Raw genomic sequence first — 16,687 nt, 5'->3', positions numbered from 1 at the left:
ACACGCGCTCATGTGCTGCAGGTGTGCTGCAGGCTCCCCTCATTGCACACGTAATTCTCCCCCTCTACTCATCCCACGCCCAGTCCCCTGGCCCTTTGCACACGCCACTCACCTTCCCCAGGGGTCTGCACTTCAATGCTGGGGTTGAAGCTCTGGGCCTCCCAGGAGGGCCCCGGGGAAGCCGCCCGGATCTGAAAAACGTAGCGGGTAGCCGGCTTCAGGTTGGTGACGGTGACCGCGGGCGCCCCTGTCTTCACCGTGGAGTAAGTCTGCTCATTCTGACCCTGGAGAGGGAAGAGAAGTGCGATCCCGGCCAGGGCCAGACCCAACCCCAGGAGGACGGTGGGAGAGAAGGAGCAGGCAGGCAGCAGAAATACCCTTAGCTGGGCATGGGCTTGGGTGGGGGCCCTGACCCCAATCATCCTGGGGCAACCCCCAGATTTCTCCCACAGGACCCTTGTCTCTCTCCCCACCACAGGGTCCCACCTCTCGTTGCGTGTGGAGGACAGCCCACCTCTGTGTAGCATGGAGCAGATGCTAGAAAATGGGCCTTGCCCTTGAGGGCTCACTAGGGTTTTCCTTTCCCTTGAGACACAACTGCTTGTTTTGCTTTGTTTCACTGATACAAAAACCGCCCCTGGATAAGCAGCTACGCGCTGGGTCTTGGGTGGAGTCAGCATTTATCTCTCCTTTTTCATAGGTGAGGCCAAGAAAGGGTCAAGGTGACACCTGAAGCCTTTCAGGTCCTGCTTGGTGATCCTGGTCAAGCTGCCCCAACTTGGCCCCAGCACCTCTGCACCGGAGATACTCCTCCCACGATTTCATCTCTGCCCCGCCCCCTGACCTTATCAGAGCCCCTGCCACGCGCCCAGTCCCCAGAAGGGCACCCCTCCCCCTACTTCAGGCATCCTATGGCCAAAGCCGTATAGATGCGGAATTCAGAAATCGGGGCTGGGTGGGTCAGACTGTCCCTTCCATGCATGTCAGTATTGAAACAAGAAAAGCACTGGCCACAGGACCTGTGAGAGGGGGTAGGTTGGGGTGGGGAGGAGGAAGGAGCAAGGCTGCCAGCCTCAGCAGCTAAGTGCTTTGGGCAAGCCGCTCTGCAGAGTGGCCCCGGCTGGTGTGCAGAGGGAAGTTGAGATGAGAAGCATTGTGTGACATCTGTCCAGGCCTAGTGACCAGTCATACTTCCACTTGGTGGGCTCCATGGGAGTTCCAGAAGCCCCTCAAATATAGCTCCTGTTGCATTATCCTCTTTAAAAAAATGTTTTCCCCTTGGGACCGGCATTGTGTGCAGAGCGTTAAGTCACTGTTTAGAACACTGTAATCCCACATCGAAGTGCCACTTGAGTCCCGGATGCCCCGCTTCCAGTTCAGCTTCCTACTAATGCATCTGGGAAGGCAGCAGATGGTGGCCCGAATACTTGGGTCCCTGCCACCCATGTGGGAGATCAGGAGGGAGCTCCTGGCTCCTGGCCTTGCCCTGGCCCAGCGTTGCTGGCTGCAGCCATGCTGGGGAGTGAACCAGAGGAGGAAGATCTTTTTCTGTGTCTCCCTTTCACTCTGTCACTCTACCTTTCAACTAAATAAATAAAGCTTTTAAAATTCTTTTTATTTATTTGAGAGGTAGATAGACAGCAAGAGAGAGAGAGAGAGAGAGAGAGAGAGAGAGAGAGAGAGACTCTTCTTTGCTGAATCATACCCCCAAATACCTGCAACTGGCTGAGGCTGAAGCTGGGAGGTGGGAACTCAGTACAGGTCTCCCTGTGGGTGGCAGGAGCCCAGTGATTAAGCTGGGGGTGGGGAGCAGTTTTTCTGCCAAGGGCCATTTGGATATTTATAACATCATTCGCAAGCCATACAAAATTATCAACTTAAAAATTAGCCTGCTAATCCCATAAGGGCAATGGTCCAAGTCCCAGCTGCTCCCCTTCCAATCCAGCTCCCTGCTAACAGCCTGGGAAAAGCAGAGGAAGATGGCTCAAGTGCTTGGGCCCCTGCTACCCACCTAGGAGACCTGGAAGAAGCTCTTGGCTTCAGCCTGCCACAGTCCCAGCTGTTGAAGCCATCTGGGGAATGAACCAGCAGATGGAAGATATCTCTCTCTATTTCTCTCTCTCTCTCCCCCTGTCTCTCTGTAACTCTACCTTTCAGATAAAAAACAAATTAGCCTGCTACAGACTTACTGAATTTAGAGTCCCTCCCGTGGTTGCCTAGGCAGGTGGGCCTCCTGCGTGGACGCTCCGCACACCTGTGTGGTGATGAGAGCATCGCTGCTGCCTTCTGGGATTTGCATTTGCAGGAAGCTGCAGTAAGGAGCAGAGCCAGGTATTGAACCCAGGCACCGAATACAGGGCCCGGGCATCTTAACCAATAGGCCGAACGCCCAGTAGACACACACTCCCGAAGGGGCTGGGGCCACCCAGCCGGCTCAGTCTTGTACTCTTGGCCTTGCTCTCATCCCGACGTCAGTCAGAGAGTCCTTTCTAAGCCTCTGCTGCATGCCTAGCTCTTTCCCAGTGTCCCTTTTTCGCTGTTGCCTAAACAAGAGGGTCCCCCAGGGCCCCATCCTGGCTACTCTTCCCCTGCATCCTGCTTCATGTCCACCCTCAAAGCCCTCAGCTCTTTCCCTCTGCAGCCCAGGCCTCTCCCTGGCTTCAGACCATCTTCCACCAGGGTGTCATGAGTCCCGTGAATGCTGCATGGGCAAAAAACCAGGCCCACCCCCTCACCCCACGCTGCTCTTCGTAGTCAGTGGTTCTCCATCTCAGCCAGTGGCACCCCCAGCCCGCATCCTCTGGGCACCCAAGTGACCCACCCCACAGGGACTGCTGACTCCCTCCTTCTCCCTGTAACCCCTCCTAACAATCACAGCCCTAAACAGACTTCCGGGAGTTAGAAAGTTAGCCGGAACTCTGAACAGAGATTTCACTTTAGACAATTAAAATAACTGTGTTCAACTGCTTGGGGAAAAAAGTTACCTAATGCAGCAAAGCAGTCCTCCCTGTCACTGGGGGCTGCCTGTATTTGTGACACAGAGAGGGTTGACACTGAAAGAGGAGCCACTTACGTGAATGTCACTTGCATCAGGGTGACAAGCAGCTCTACAGGAGGCTATGTATCACATTTAGAGGAGAAGAGCATCATGGGTTCATTTGTCAAACCATGGCTTAGCTGCAACCATAGGTTGACAATGACTTCAAGGGGTTAGCAAAAACCAGGGTAAGTATTCTGTGGGAATCAATCAGCCACCTGCAGTTCACAGTTGAAAGTACTGCAGTTACTTAATGCATGCCAGGGCACACCCTTTGCATCCGTAGGACTAATAATAACTTGAACACTTGCCGTTGGGAGAACTGGGTGTTAACACTTGCCAGCACCCCACACCACCTAGCAATAGGCCCCACACTTTGGTAAAATGGGAAGCAGTGTGGTGTTTCTGTGTTCTGGTTCCTGAGAAGGGCTGTGCAAAGGGCAGGGGGAAGGTTCAGACGCGGGATCTGACCCAGCACCCACAAGACAGGTCTTGGTCAACTGTAAGCCGGGGTGGGGGTGGAGATGCAGATGTGGGGGGAGAGACTGGAGTGCACCTGTGGGAGGAGGACTGGTGGGCACGCCTGGGAAGCAGGAAGAAGGGCATCTGCTGGCAGGAGGGCTTGGGGAAGGGACGGCTCCTGGTGGCCCCACACTCCACTGACCTTCTCGTAGTAGCGGATCTCGTACTCCGTGCCGTTGGCCCCTGGGGCTCCCGCGGGGATGGGCTCCCGCCACGACAGGGACACGCTCTGGGGCTCCACTCGCTCCCTACGGATCTCATCTTCTTCCCAGGGTGCTGAAAGTAGAGAATGTGGGGTTCTTCACCGGGACAGACTGCGGGGGGGCTGGGGAGGGAGAACAGCCGGGAGCTGGACGCGCAGGGCGGGGGGGTGGGGGTGGGCAGGGTTAGGGCCAAGTGGGCGGGGCTGTGGGCACCAGAGTGTGGCCTGGGGCGGGGTCAGTAAGAGCCTCCTCTGCCCACGGCTTGCACCCCAGCCGCCCTCACAGTGGCTGGTTCTTGTTCCCCAGGCTGTGTCTACGTTTTCTATGATTTGGGGACGGGAGGCCAGTGACTTAACTCTCCTCACGGTCTGGTCAATGTGGAAATATGCTCAACAAACTGGAAGTAGAAGGAATTTATCCTCAAAGTAATACAGGCCATACATGAACAGCCCGCAGTGGATGTCACAGTCCGCGGCAAAAGGCTGGCAGCTTGTCCTCCAAGATTGGGACACAGGCAGGGATGCCCACTCTCGCCACTTCTACTGCTAGTACAAGCAGGTCCAGCCAGCGCAGTGAGAGCAGAAAAAGACATGAAAGGAGGCAGCGAATTCAACTCTGCTCACAGATGATGGGATCTTATCTGTAGATAAGTCCCATAAAAAAACTTTGGAACTAATAAACACAGTAAAGTTGCAGGATACAAAACCAATGCACAGAAATCAGTTGTGAGTCTGTACAATGCCAATGAACAATTCAAAAAGGAAATTAAGAAAACGGTCCCATTTACAATAGCATCGAAAAGAACAAAATACTTAGAAATAAACTTAACCAAAGAGGCAAAAGGCTTGTATTCTGAAACTAGAAAATACTGCTGAAAGAAATTACAGAAAATACAAATAAATTGAAGGACATGCTGTGTTTCTGGCGTAGGATGCCTCATATTGTTAAATAACCACGTTATCAAAAGCACTCTGTAAATTCAGAGCAGTGTCTATCACAATCCCAATGGCATTCTGTGCAGAAAGTAGAAAAAAAAAATCCTACAGTTCATATGGAATCTCAAAGCACCATGACTGGTGAGCACAACCGGAAAGCTACAGTAACCAAAGCTCTAGACCAAGGGCACGGGACAGCCAAGTCAGAAGTCCTCACGAGTGGGACCCATGAACTTCCGCCAGGGTCCCACAGCTATGCGACGCGGGGAACAACAGCCTCTTCGCCAAGCGGCCCTGGGAGAGCTGCATCACCATGTGCAAAAGAATGAACCTGGACCCTCCCTTTATGCTGCACACAAAAATCAAACCCAAAATGCATTAAAGACCTAGACAACAGACCTGGAATTGCAAAATTCCTAGAAGAAAACAGAGGGAATGATTCGTGCCACTGGATTTGGCGATGGTTTCTTGAATGTGCCACCCAAAGCACAGGCAACAAAACCAAAAATAGACAAATGGGACTCCATCAAACTTAACAACTTCAGCACAGCAAAGGAAACAATAAACATAGTGAAAAGGCAAGGTACAGGATAGGAAAAAAAAATTACCCCCCATATATTTAAGGAGTTAATATCTGGAGTATATAAAGAACTCCTACAACTCAATAACAAAAAACCCAAGTAGCCGGCGCCGCGGCTCACTAGGCTAATCCTCCGCCTAGCGGCGCCGGCACACCGGGTTCTAGTCCCGGTCGGGGCGCCGGATTCTGTCCCGGTTGCCCCTCTTCCAGGCCAGCCCTCTGCTGTGGCCAGGGAGTGCAGTGGAGGATGGCCCAGGTGCTTGGGCCCTGCACCCCATGGGAGACCAGGAAAAGCACCTGGCTCCTGGCTCCTGCCATCGGATCAGCGCGGTGCGCCGGCTGCAGCGCACCGGCCGCGGCGGCCATTGGAGGGTGAACCAACGGCAAAGGAAGACCTTTCTCTCTGTCTCTCTCTCTCACTGTCCACTCTGCCGGTCAAAAAAAATAAAAAATAAAAAAAAACCCAAGTAACTCAAATGAAAATGGGCAGGCATTTGGTCTTGCCATTAAGACACCCACATCTTACACTGGAACACCTGGATTCCGTCCCTGGCTTTGGCTTCTGACTCCAGCTTCCTGTTAACACAGACCCCGGGAGGTGGCAGGTGATGGCTCAAGTGATAGGGTTCCTGCCACCCAAGGCGACCCACCAGAGTTCCTGGCTCCTGGCTCCTGGTTTCAGCCTGGCCCAGCCCAGCTTCTGAGAGCATATGGGGAGTGATCCAGCAGATGGGAGAGTTCTCTCTCACTCTCAAACAGATCAAATAAATGTTTTTAAAAGATTTATTTATGTATTTATTTGAAAGGCAAAATTGCAGGGAGAGAAAGGAGAGACAAAGAGAGAGGTCTTCCATCCACTGGTTCACTCCCCAAATAGCTGCAGTCGCAGAACTGGGCCAGTCCAAAGCCAGAAGTCAGGAGCTTCTTCTGGGTCTCCCACGTGGGTACAGGGGCCCAAGGACTTGGGCCATCTTCTACTGCTTTCCCAGGCACATTAGCAGGGAGCTGGACAGGAAGTGGAGCAGTAGCTCTCAAACTGGCACCCAGCTGGCAGCTTTACTCATTTTGCTACAGCACTGGCCCCCAAATAAATAATTTTTAAAGTTTTAAATGGACAAAGGAGACAAATAGACATTTCTCAAAAAGAGGATACACAATTAGCCAACAAGCACATGAAAAGATACTTAACATCACTAATCATCAGGAAAACACAACTCGAAGCCACGATGAGCTCATACCCTTTAGGATAATCACTGTATAAAAAAAATAAACAGGGGTCTGGTGTGGTGGCGTTAACAGGTTAAGCTGCTGTCTGTGACACCATCATCCTATATGAGTTCCGGTTCAAGTCCCAGCTGCTCCACTTCCAATCCAGTTCCCTGCTAATGCGCCTGGGAAAGCAGTGGAAGATGACCCCAGTGCTTGGGCCCCTGCACCCATGTGAGGGACCTGGATGGAGTTCCAGGCTCCTGACTTGGGCCAGGACTAGCCCCAGCCTTTGTGGTCATTTGGGGGAGTGAACCAGCTGATGGAAGATCTCTTCCTGTCTCTCCTTCTGTTACTCTCCCTTTCAAATAAATACATAATAAATAAATCTTTAAAAAAGATAAAATAAGTGTTTGCAAGTGTTGGCAAAGAGGACAGGACATTGGAGACATTGTGCACTGTCGGTAGGAATATAAAGTAGTGCAGTCACTATGAAAAACAGTATGAAACTCCCTTCAAAAAAAAAAAAAAACTGGTAATAGAGGCGGGCATTGGATGTAGTACTTGGGATGCCACGTGGGACATCCGCATGTCACAGTGGAGTGCCTGGGTTTGAGTCCTGACTCCAACCCCAGCTCAGCTTCCTCCAGTGCATACGTGGGAGCCGGTGGGGGGTGGTCCCAGGAGTCGGGGCGCTGCCACCCAGCGGGAGTCCACACTGAATGCTCAGGTCCTAGCTTCCAGCTGGCTCAGTGCTGGTGGCTGTTGCAGGCATTTTGGGAGTGAACCAATGAATAGGAGATTTGTATTCTCTCTCTCTCTCTCTCTCCCTCCCTCCCTCCCCCCTCCTTTCAAATAAAAAAAAAATCAGTTTTTCTGACATCAAACATACAATGACCACACAATCCAACACTGCCACTTGTAAAAGAACTGGAAACAGGTCCTGGAGAGGCAGTGCAGGCCCTATCCATTACAGTGACCAAGAGGCGGAAGCAGCCCAGTGCCCGCGAGGCGGCGAATGGATCCACAAGAAGTCAGACACGCGTGGCACATTACTCGGTCCCACAGGAAGCTGGAGGACAATATGCTGAGTGCAATAAGCCAGTCACAGACACAAACACCGCACGGTCCCACTTCCATGCAGACTCCACAGGCGCCCAGCTCACGGAGCCAGCAGCCCATGACCGCCGCGCAGCAGCAGGGGGGAAGGGAAAGCGAAGGGAAGCTGCCTGCACGGTGAGCTTCCCTGGGGCAGGAGGGGGCAGCTCTGATGGGTGTCAGCGTCCTCGTGCACGCTCATTGCCACCCCGCACCCCTCACGTCTACCGCACCCCGCCCCAGCAGCCCGGAGCAGTTCCGTGATCCCTGTGGCGGGTGGGGCAGTCAAGTCAGAGAATGTCGGAGCAGGGCAGCGCCCTCACACACTCACACACGAAGACACACATCCTCACACTCACCCAGCGTCCACATTCACCCATACTCGCACTCACACAGACGCACTTGCTTGCAACTCTCACATTCACACCCTCACATGCTCACACTCACACACACACACAAACACACACTCATAGTCACAACTCTCAATCAATCACACATTCATATACACTCACACACGTCACTCACTCAAACCTCAATCACATACTCACAAATACTCACATATCCATAAACACACTCACAACACACACTCATATACACACACAACACTCACACTCATGCACATACTTATATATTCACATACACTCACATCATACACTCACACACTCACAAACCTCAATCACACTCACATACACTCACACACCCATAAACATGCACTTACAACACTCACACACACTTGTATACACACACTCACACTCTCATGCACATACATTTATATATACTCACATATACCCACACAATCACACACTAACCTCACACACCCACATATACTCACACACCCATAAACATGCACTCACAACACTCACACACACCCGTATACACACACTCACACTCATGCACATACACTTACATACACTCACACACACATACATCACACACTCACATGCACACACACACTCATACACTCACATACATATGCACACCCCCACACACATATATACTCACACACACTCATGCACACACACCCACGTACTCACAGGTGAGGATGCGCGGGGTTACTGAGAGAAAGGTCACGACCGCACCCAGGTGCATTGAGCCTGGGGTTCCCACGAGCGGATGTCAGAAAGGCAGCTCCACAGCTCAGACACGCGTTGGGGCGCGAGTGGAGACCCAGAGCCCGGGCAAACACGCAGAGAGGAGAGCAGCTTGCAGAAAATGAGCTTGCAGCTCTGCCAAGAGCGGTGCAGGAGAGGAAGCACGGGGAGACAGAGAGGGAGAAGGAACCTGGGCAAGGAGGGCCGGGGCACCTGGAGGCAGGCCCCTCCCTGCCCTCTGGAAAGGAGCCCCACGCATGTCCTGACAGCAGCCAGTGGTCGCCAGGGAACCAAACTGAGAAGACCGGGGTAGGATGATGGGAAACACCTGCCGGCCCCAACAACGGGGAGCTGTGCCGTGGCTTCAGGCAGGTGGGGACAAAGGACACGTGACCTCCTCTTTGGAATGGGTGTGAAGGTGGCTGCAGTTCTAAGCGGCATCTGTCTGGCAGCCCCACCTCAACACGCTCTGAAATTCCCGTTAAAACCTAAAGCTCCAGAAAGCGTTGAAAGCCCCTGACAGCCCCATCAACTCCTCCCAGCAGCCGCTTGCCTGATTGAGGCTGGGCAGTGAGGGGCTGCTTTTAGCGATGCTGCAGCCAGTGGGGCTGGATCGAAAACCGTGATTGTAGTGAAGCCCAGGCTAGGCTACCCACAGCGCGGCATGCCTCCCAGCCTAAAAATAACTTGAAAAATCCTTTCTCCTTTCCTCCCAGTGTCTGACTCTTAAAAAAAAAAAAAAAAAGAAAGAAAGAAAGACAACAACCCAGTCTTTGCCAATGGGACCCTGGCAGCCATCACTCTTCTCTCCAGCCGCTCTGGAAGAAAAATGCTCCCCTCTCGCCCCCAGGAGAGCTTCGCAGCCTAAATCCAGGCAAGACCTGGTGGTGCTGCTGAAGAGTCTCCCTGAGCAGTGGCATGGTCCCTTGTAGATGCGGATCGGGGCAGAGATGGGTAGAGGCTCCGAATGCCATTTTTTGAAACACATTTGTGGAAAAGCATCAGATGGCCAGGACATAGAGGGGAGATAGTTCCATCTGAGCCCCACAGAGACACAGAGATGAAAGTCTGATAAAATCTGGGAATGAAACTAAAAACTGAGCCCTACCACCTGCTCCCCGGCTGCGGAATGTGTGATGAAATTCAGCCAGCGCTCAAATAGAGCCAAGAGTGTCACAGACAGTAAGGGAAGCCTGGTCAACAGCCATGCCTCTCTCCCCTGCCGGCAGAGTCTAGCTTTTTATTCAGGGTCGGCTGTTACCCAGACATGACTCCAGTAAATTCTGGGTTTTTTTTTTTTTTTGAAACATTTATTTATTTGAAAGGCAGAGTTAGAGAGAGAGAGAGAGAGAGAATCTTCCATCCTCAGGTTCACTCCCCAGATGGCCAAATGACCATGGCTGGGCCAGGCTGAAGCCAGGAGCTTCCTCCAGGTCTCCCACGTGAGTGGCAGAAACCCAAGCACTTGGGCCATCCTTTGCTGCCCTCCCAAGTGCATTAGCAGGGACCTGGATTGGAAGTGGAGCAGTTGGGACTCGAACCAGTGCCCATATGGGATGCCGGTGCTGTGGCTGTGTATTAACCTGCTGTGCCACAGAGCCAGCCCCTAAATTCTGGTTCTTTTGAGACATTTCTGGGCTCTCCTTCCCTTTGCCAATAATTGGTTTAAGGTTGGGTTTATAAGCTTGTTTTGCTCAATAAAAGAAGTTAGCTGGAGCCAATGTTGTGGCATAGCTGGTAAAACCACCACCTGTGAGGCCAACATCCCAAATGGGCACCAGTCGAGACCCGGCTGCTCCATTTCCGATTCATCCTTCTGCTAATGCACCAGGGAAAGCAGTAGAAGATGACCCAAGGGCTTGGGCTCCTGCATCCACGTGGGAGACCCAGAAGAAGCTCCTGGCTCCTGGCTTCGGATCGGTGCAGCTCCGGCCGTTGCAGCCATCTGGGGAGTGAACCAGAGGATGGAAGACCTCTTCTCTCTCTGTCTTTGCCTCTCCCTGTAACTCTGTCTTTCAAATAAATAAAATAAATCTTAAAAAAAAAAAGAAAGAAAAAGAAAAACAACCTACAAGGAAGCAGTAGCTCTTTTCTTTGCCTAGGGATGGTAAGGGTGTGAATCTAGAGCTGCTGCAGCCAACTTGCCACCGCGAGGCAGCAGCCTCTGTGATGTGAATGGCAGAAGAGCAAAGGCAGAAAGAACCTGGATCTCTGGATCTCTGAGGGCCTCTTGAGCACTGGACGACCGGCGGTCACTGTAGTCTTCATATGTGAGCTCAGAAATCATTGCCGTGAAAGTCAGATGCACTGAGATTTATGTCAACCTGCACCTAAAAGCCTCACAACCGATGCAAAGGGCAACTCACACATCTTGGTTTTGGGCAAACACTGGCTATCTCATTGTTCAAGTGTAAATATAGAGAAAATATCAAGAAATCGGGCAAATGAAAGAACATTTCAGAACATTATTCTGAAACCTCAGGAGGAGCGTACCTTGAAAAGTAATTGAGCAAGACTGCCAGGGGGACCTGTAAGATGTCTATTTGGAGCCTTCCAGGAGAAGAAAGAAAACATGAGGGCCAGCGCTGTGGCATAGCGGGTAAATGGCATTCCCATATGGGCACCAGTTCAAGTCCCAGCTGCTCCACTTCCCAACCAGCTCTCTGCTATGGCCTGGGAAAGCATCAGAAGATGGCCCAAGTCCTTGGGCCCCTGCATCCATGTTGGGGACCTGAAAGAGGCTCCTGGCTCCTGGCTTCAGATTGGCACAGCTCCAGCTGTTGTGGCCAATTGGGGAGTGAACCAGGAGATGGAAGACCTCTCTCTCTCTCTCTCTCTCTCTCCCTCTCTCTCTCCCTCTCCCTCTCCTTCACTCTCTCTGGGTAACTCTGACTTTTAAATAAATAAAAACATCTTGAAAGAAAGGAAGGAGGGAAGTAAGAAAGAAAACATGGCCTCTACCCAATAGGTGCAGAAAGCTGCACAAGGACGGCAGGAGGAGAACAAACAGGAGCCAGAGGAGGCGAGGTAAGAAGGCAGCAGGTGGGCCAGCACGGCCTGGAGGCTAAGATCCACCTCAAAGGACCTGAGCTCAGTTCGACTCCAGCTTCCTGCTCTTGTAGCCCCGGGAGGCAGCAGTGATGGCTCCCGTCACGTGTGGGAGACCTGGATTCGGCTCCCAACTCCAGCTCTGTCGCCCTCTCCCACTGCTGGCTTTGGCATTTGTGGCCTAAACCAGCAGATAGAAGCTGTGTCTCTCTGTCTCTCTCTCCCTCTCTAGCTCTGGCTCTCAAATAATTTGTTTTTAATTTTTAAAGGAGAAGGTGAGAAACTAAAAGTGTATCAGCAAAATTGAAGTATCTAAAAGAAAATTCATGGCAAATACAAGGAGTTTTAACAAAATCACAAGAGAATGGGAACTGTAAGCCTCGCTGTCTTTGGACCATCAAGTAGGAACTACAGAAATAGAATTGAATATCATAGTTAATTGTGTGCATGTGTAGCGAGAAAGAACCACAAATAAAGCACATTGTTCTAAAGAAGCTGTGCAATAGTTGAAATGCTTACTATGTCTTATACCACAAAGAAAGCCTCAATAGTTACCAAGAAAAGAGTGAAAGTTATACAAATGCCTTTCTTTAACCGTGAAGCAGTAAAATCAGAACCATAAACAAATAAAAGCTCTTCATCTGGAAATGAAAACACAGCTTTGAAAATAATGAGAGTCGAAAGTACAAAGCTGGAAGAAAACATAAGTCTAAATCTTCGCGACCTTGGGTTAGGCGATGGTTCCTTAGATTGCACAAGCAATCAAGGAAAAAAAAATAGATGTTAGGACCTCATCAGAATCAAAAGCTTACGTGATTCAATGACACTCTCAAGAAATTGAAAGACAACCCACAGAGTGCGAGAAAATATTTGAAACCCAGGTAAGGCTTACATGGGTTTGAATTGCATCCTTTAAAAAGCTGTGTTGTCCGGAGCCCTGGTAGACCAGAAGGCAACCTCATTTGGAAACAGGAACTTGAGGTCATTCAGGTGGGTCCTAACCCCGGTGTTCTTATGAACAGGGAACATGTGGACACAGAGACAGGCACACAGAGGGAAGACAGTCACACAGGGGAGAAGATGGCCATGTGGTGTACCCACAAGCCAAGGAATACCAGGGATTACTGGGGTTAGGGTTTGGGTGATAGCTTGGCTCTTCCCCCTCCCCTCTCTTCTTGACCCCCACCAAGGCCCACATGTTTAGGGCTTGATTCCCAGAGTCTTGATAATAGATTAAGGATGGGACTTACTCCAATTATGATGTCTAAAGGTGGGGCACTGGGAAGTGATTTGCATGGATTTACATGAATTAGGCTGTTAGGGGAGAGCACCCTGGCCTCCTAAAAAAAGCATAAGCATGCTCCTTGTCTCTCTCTGCTGCCTTCCCATCTCCACCATCTGAGGCCCTCATCAGACCCTCGCTGTCTGGATCTTGGACTGTGAACCTCCAAAACTGTGAGCCAAAACGAACCCCCTGCTTCCCATGTAACCCTTCCCAGGTGTTTGCAACAGCGATACAGCTGGCAAACACCACAGACTGGAAGAACAAGGAAGGAGTACCCCCTAGGACGACCAGAGAGAACACAGCCCTGCCAATACCTCACTCTTGCACTCCCAGCTCCCAGGGCTGTGGAAACACCGCATTTATTCCAGGAGACCCGCTTTCTCAGCAGACCTATACAGGTGTCTAGAACAAATACAGGTGTCTAGAACCCAGAATATATCCACGTCTGTGTTCATATAGCTTAGTGACCCAAAGAAAAGCCGGCACAGGAAAAGACGTCAACGTCATCAGTCAGCAGGCAAAGGCAGATCCATACCACAAGGAACCACCACTTCACATCCACCATGGAAGGCCATGGTCAGAAAGAAACAACACCGGGTGTTGGTGAGAGACGGGGAAAACAGGAATGCAAAACGGTGCAGCTGCTGTGGAGGACAACGTGGCAATCCCCACGAAGGAACGTGGTCCCTCCAGAAACCTCATCACCTGGGAGTGGGCATCTGGGGCAGCGATTGAGATGCCACTCAGGACACTGGCGTCCCGCATCAGAGTGCCCGGCTCTGCTCCCAATCCCGAATTCCTGCTAATGCACACCCCAGAACACAAGTGATGTCCTGGGGTGATGTCTCAGGTGATTGAGTTGCTGCCACCCAAGTGGGAAACCTGGATAGAATTCTTGGTCCCTTCCTTTTCTTATAAGGACACCAGTCCCATTGGATTAAAGCCCACCTGTATAATCTTATTTCACCTTAAAGGCATTATCTCCAAACACCTTCATATTCTGCTATAGGAGGTCAACAAATGAATTTTGGAAGGATGTGATTTGGTCCATAATACCACATGACTTAGCAATTCCACTTCCAGGCCTATACCTGAGAGAACTGAAAACACATGTTCACACAAAAAGTTAGACATCGATGTTCCTAGTAGCACTTCTCACTACTAACCAACATGCAGAAACAGCCCAATGTGCACCAACGGAAGAATGGATAAATAAAATCGTAGTAGGTCCATACAGTGGATTATTATTCAGCCCTAAAGTGGAATGATGTCCTCATGCATACTACAACATGGGGGAACCTTGAAAACACTAGACTAAGTGAAAACGCAGGATACGAGAATTTCACAAGTTGCATAATTCCAACTATTGAAATGCCCAGAATTGGCAAATTCACAGAAACACAGAATAGCTTTGTGTTACTGGGACTGCAGCAGGTAGAGGGAATGGGAGGGACCATTTAATGGGTTTCTTTCTGGGGTGATGAAAATATTATAGAATTAGATAGTGCTGATTGCAAACCATGTAAATGCACTCACAAAAAACTGCTCACAAGCAGTTTTCACAACTACAAGCAAAATGTATGCTCTAAAGGGGTGAATATTACAGTATGCAAAACCTACAATACCAACAATGCACTATCAGTAAAGGGCCGGCACTGTGACATAAGGGGTTAAGCATCTACCTGCAGCACCGGCACCCATATGGGCACAGGTTCAAGTCCTGGATGCTCCTCTTCTGATCCAGCTCCCTGCCAATGGCCTGGGAAGGCAGTAGAAGATGGTCCAAGTGCTTGGGCCCTTGTACCTGCTTGGGAGACCTAGAAGAAGCTCCTGGCTCCTGGCTTCAGATCAGCCCAACTTTAGCTGTTGCAGCCATTTGGGGAGTGAATCAGTGGATGGAAGATCTCTCTCTCTCTCTCTCTCTCTGTGTCTCTGTCTGCAACTCTGCCTCTCAAGTAAATACATAAATTTTTAAAAAAGTATTGGATGTGACCAAAGCTATACTCAGAAGAAAATACATTTTTTTTTTTTACAGGCAGAGTGGACAGTGAGAGAGAGAGAGAAAGACAGAGAGAAAGGTCTTCCTTTGCCGTTGGTTCACCCTCAATGGCCGCCACGGGCGGCGCGCTGCAGCCGGCGCACTGCGCTGATCCGATGGCAGGAGCCAGGTGCTTCTCCTGGTCTCCCATGGGGTGCAGGGCCCTAGCACTTGGGCCATCCTCCACTGCACTCCCGGGCCACAGCAGAGAGCTGGCCTGGAAGAGGAGCAACCGGGACAGAATCCGGCGCCCCGACCGGGACTAGAACCCGGTATGCCGGCGCCGCTAGGTGGAGGATTAGCCTATTGAGCCGCGGCGCTGGCACATTTTTTTTTTTTAAGAAATTATAGGAAGCTGGGGCAGGTGTGTGGTTCAGTGATTGGCTCAGGGATTAAGATGTCACTTGGGACACTCACATCCCATCCTGCAGAGCCTGGGTTCAAGTCCCAGTTCTGCTCCGGATCCCATATTCCTGCTATTGCACACCCTGGGAGGCAACAAGTGATGGTCCAAGTACTTGAGTCACAGCCAGGTAGGAGATCTAGATTCAGTCTGGCCCAGCCCTGGCTGTTGCAGGCATTGGAGGAGTTCAGCCTACAGATGAAAAGAACTGCGTGCACGCGCGCGCGCATGTGTGGTGTGTGTCTGCCTTTCAAATAAAAATTAATTATTAAAAAATTTAAATTATGTGAAACTCGTTTACTAGGCTCCAATAGATCAGATTAAAAATAAAAATGGAGTCACCCATGTGATAAATTGAAACAAAGCTCTCATTTGCCCTTCCCAGGAATCAGGAGAGAAGGAGACAAGGCCAGTGTTCTTGGCCTTGACGATGACGCTCCCCTGCTTTGGTCCTTTTATTCCCTAATCTTTTTTTTTTTTTTTTTTTTTTTTTGACAGGCAGAGTGGACAGTGAGAGAGAACAGAGAGAAAGGTCTTCCTTTGCCGTTGGTTCACCCTCCAATGGCCGCCGCGGCCGGCGCACTGCAGCCGGCGCACCGTGCTGATCCGATGGCAGGAGCCAGGTGCTTCTCCTGGTCTCCCATGGGGTGCAGGGCTCAAGTACTTGGGCCATCCTCCACTGCACTGCACTCCCGGGCCACAGCAGAGAGCTGGCCTGGAAGAGGGGCAACAGGGACAGAATCCGGCGCCCCGACCGGGACTAGAACCCGGTGTGCCAGCGCCGCAAGGTGGAGGATTAGCCTAGTGAGCCGCGGCGCCGGCTTATTCCCTAATCTTTACAAAAAGGGAGCTCCAAGTAGCCTGACGTCAGCCAATCAGTTACTCTCCTACTGTTCTGCCTCCCAGGCCTTGCCTGACAAGGAAAGACTGAAATAACCAATCCGATTTCTGGTTTTTGTTTTCTGCTTTTCCCAGCCCTTCCCTGTCCATAAAAACAGCCCCTCTGTCCTGCCCATCTTATTCTATTCCATGGAATTCCATGTTGCTCGGTTCTAGGATAGAAAAAGATTAAAACAGAAATAAATAAGCACTGAACCCAACTACAGAAAGACTTCAGAAAAGCAGGGAGGTGGCATTAACACAGATAAAATCACAAAAGAAGTGAGGAAGTAAAGAGTCATGGAACCGACAGGTTCGAGAGCTGATTCTTTACCATAAGCAAGAAAAGGTGACTAAGGAAG

General features: G+C 50.8%; 1 protein-coding gene across 4 annotated transcripts in view; it reads right to left on the bottom strand.

Moving 5' to 3' along the window:
• The window catches only part of EPHA10 (EPH receptor A10), a 48,866-nt gene that overhangs the window by 17,646 nt on the left and 14,533 nt on the right, over positions 1-16,687 (bottom strand). For 3 of the 4 annotated variants that reach the window (XM_089299114.1, XM_051832033.3, XM_051832035.3), the window contains 2 exons: positions 3,702-3,835; positions 113-284 (listed from right to left, as the gene is read on the bottom strand). In XM_089299114.1, the coding sequence (XP_089155240.1) occupies positions 113-284; positions 3,702-3,835 (306 nt within the window). The remainder of the gene's footprint in view (positions 1-112; positions 285-3,701; positions 3,836-16,687) is intronic. The other variant, XM_051832034.3, reaches the window with a different exon arrangement.

The sequence above is a fragment of the Oryctolagus cuniculus genome, chromosome 7, assembly GCF_051225735.1.
Source record: "Oryctolagus cuniculus isolate XC-2025 breed Fujian yellow rabbit chromosome 7, ASM5122573v1, whole genome shotgun sequence".
In the NCBI taxonomy this organism is placed as follows: Eukaryota; Metazoa; Chordata; class Mammalia; order Lagomorpha; family Leporidae; genus Oryctolagus; species Oryctolagus cuniculus.
This window is presented reverse-complemented; position numbering and strand designations above follow the sequence as displayed.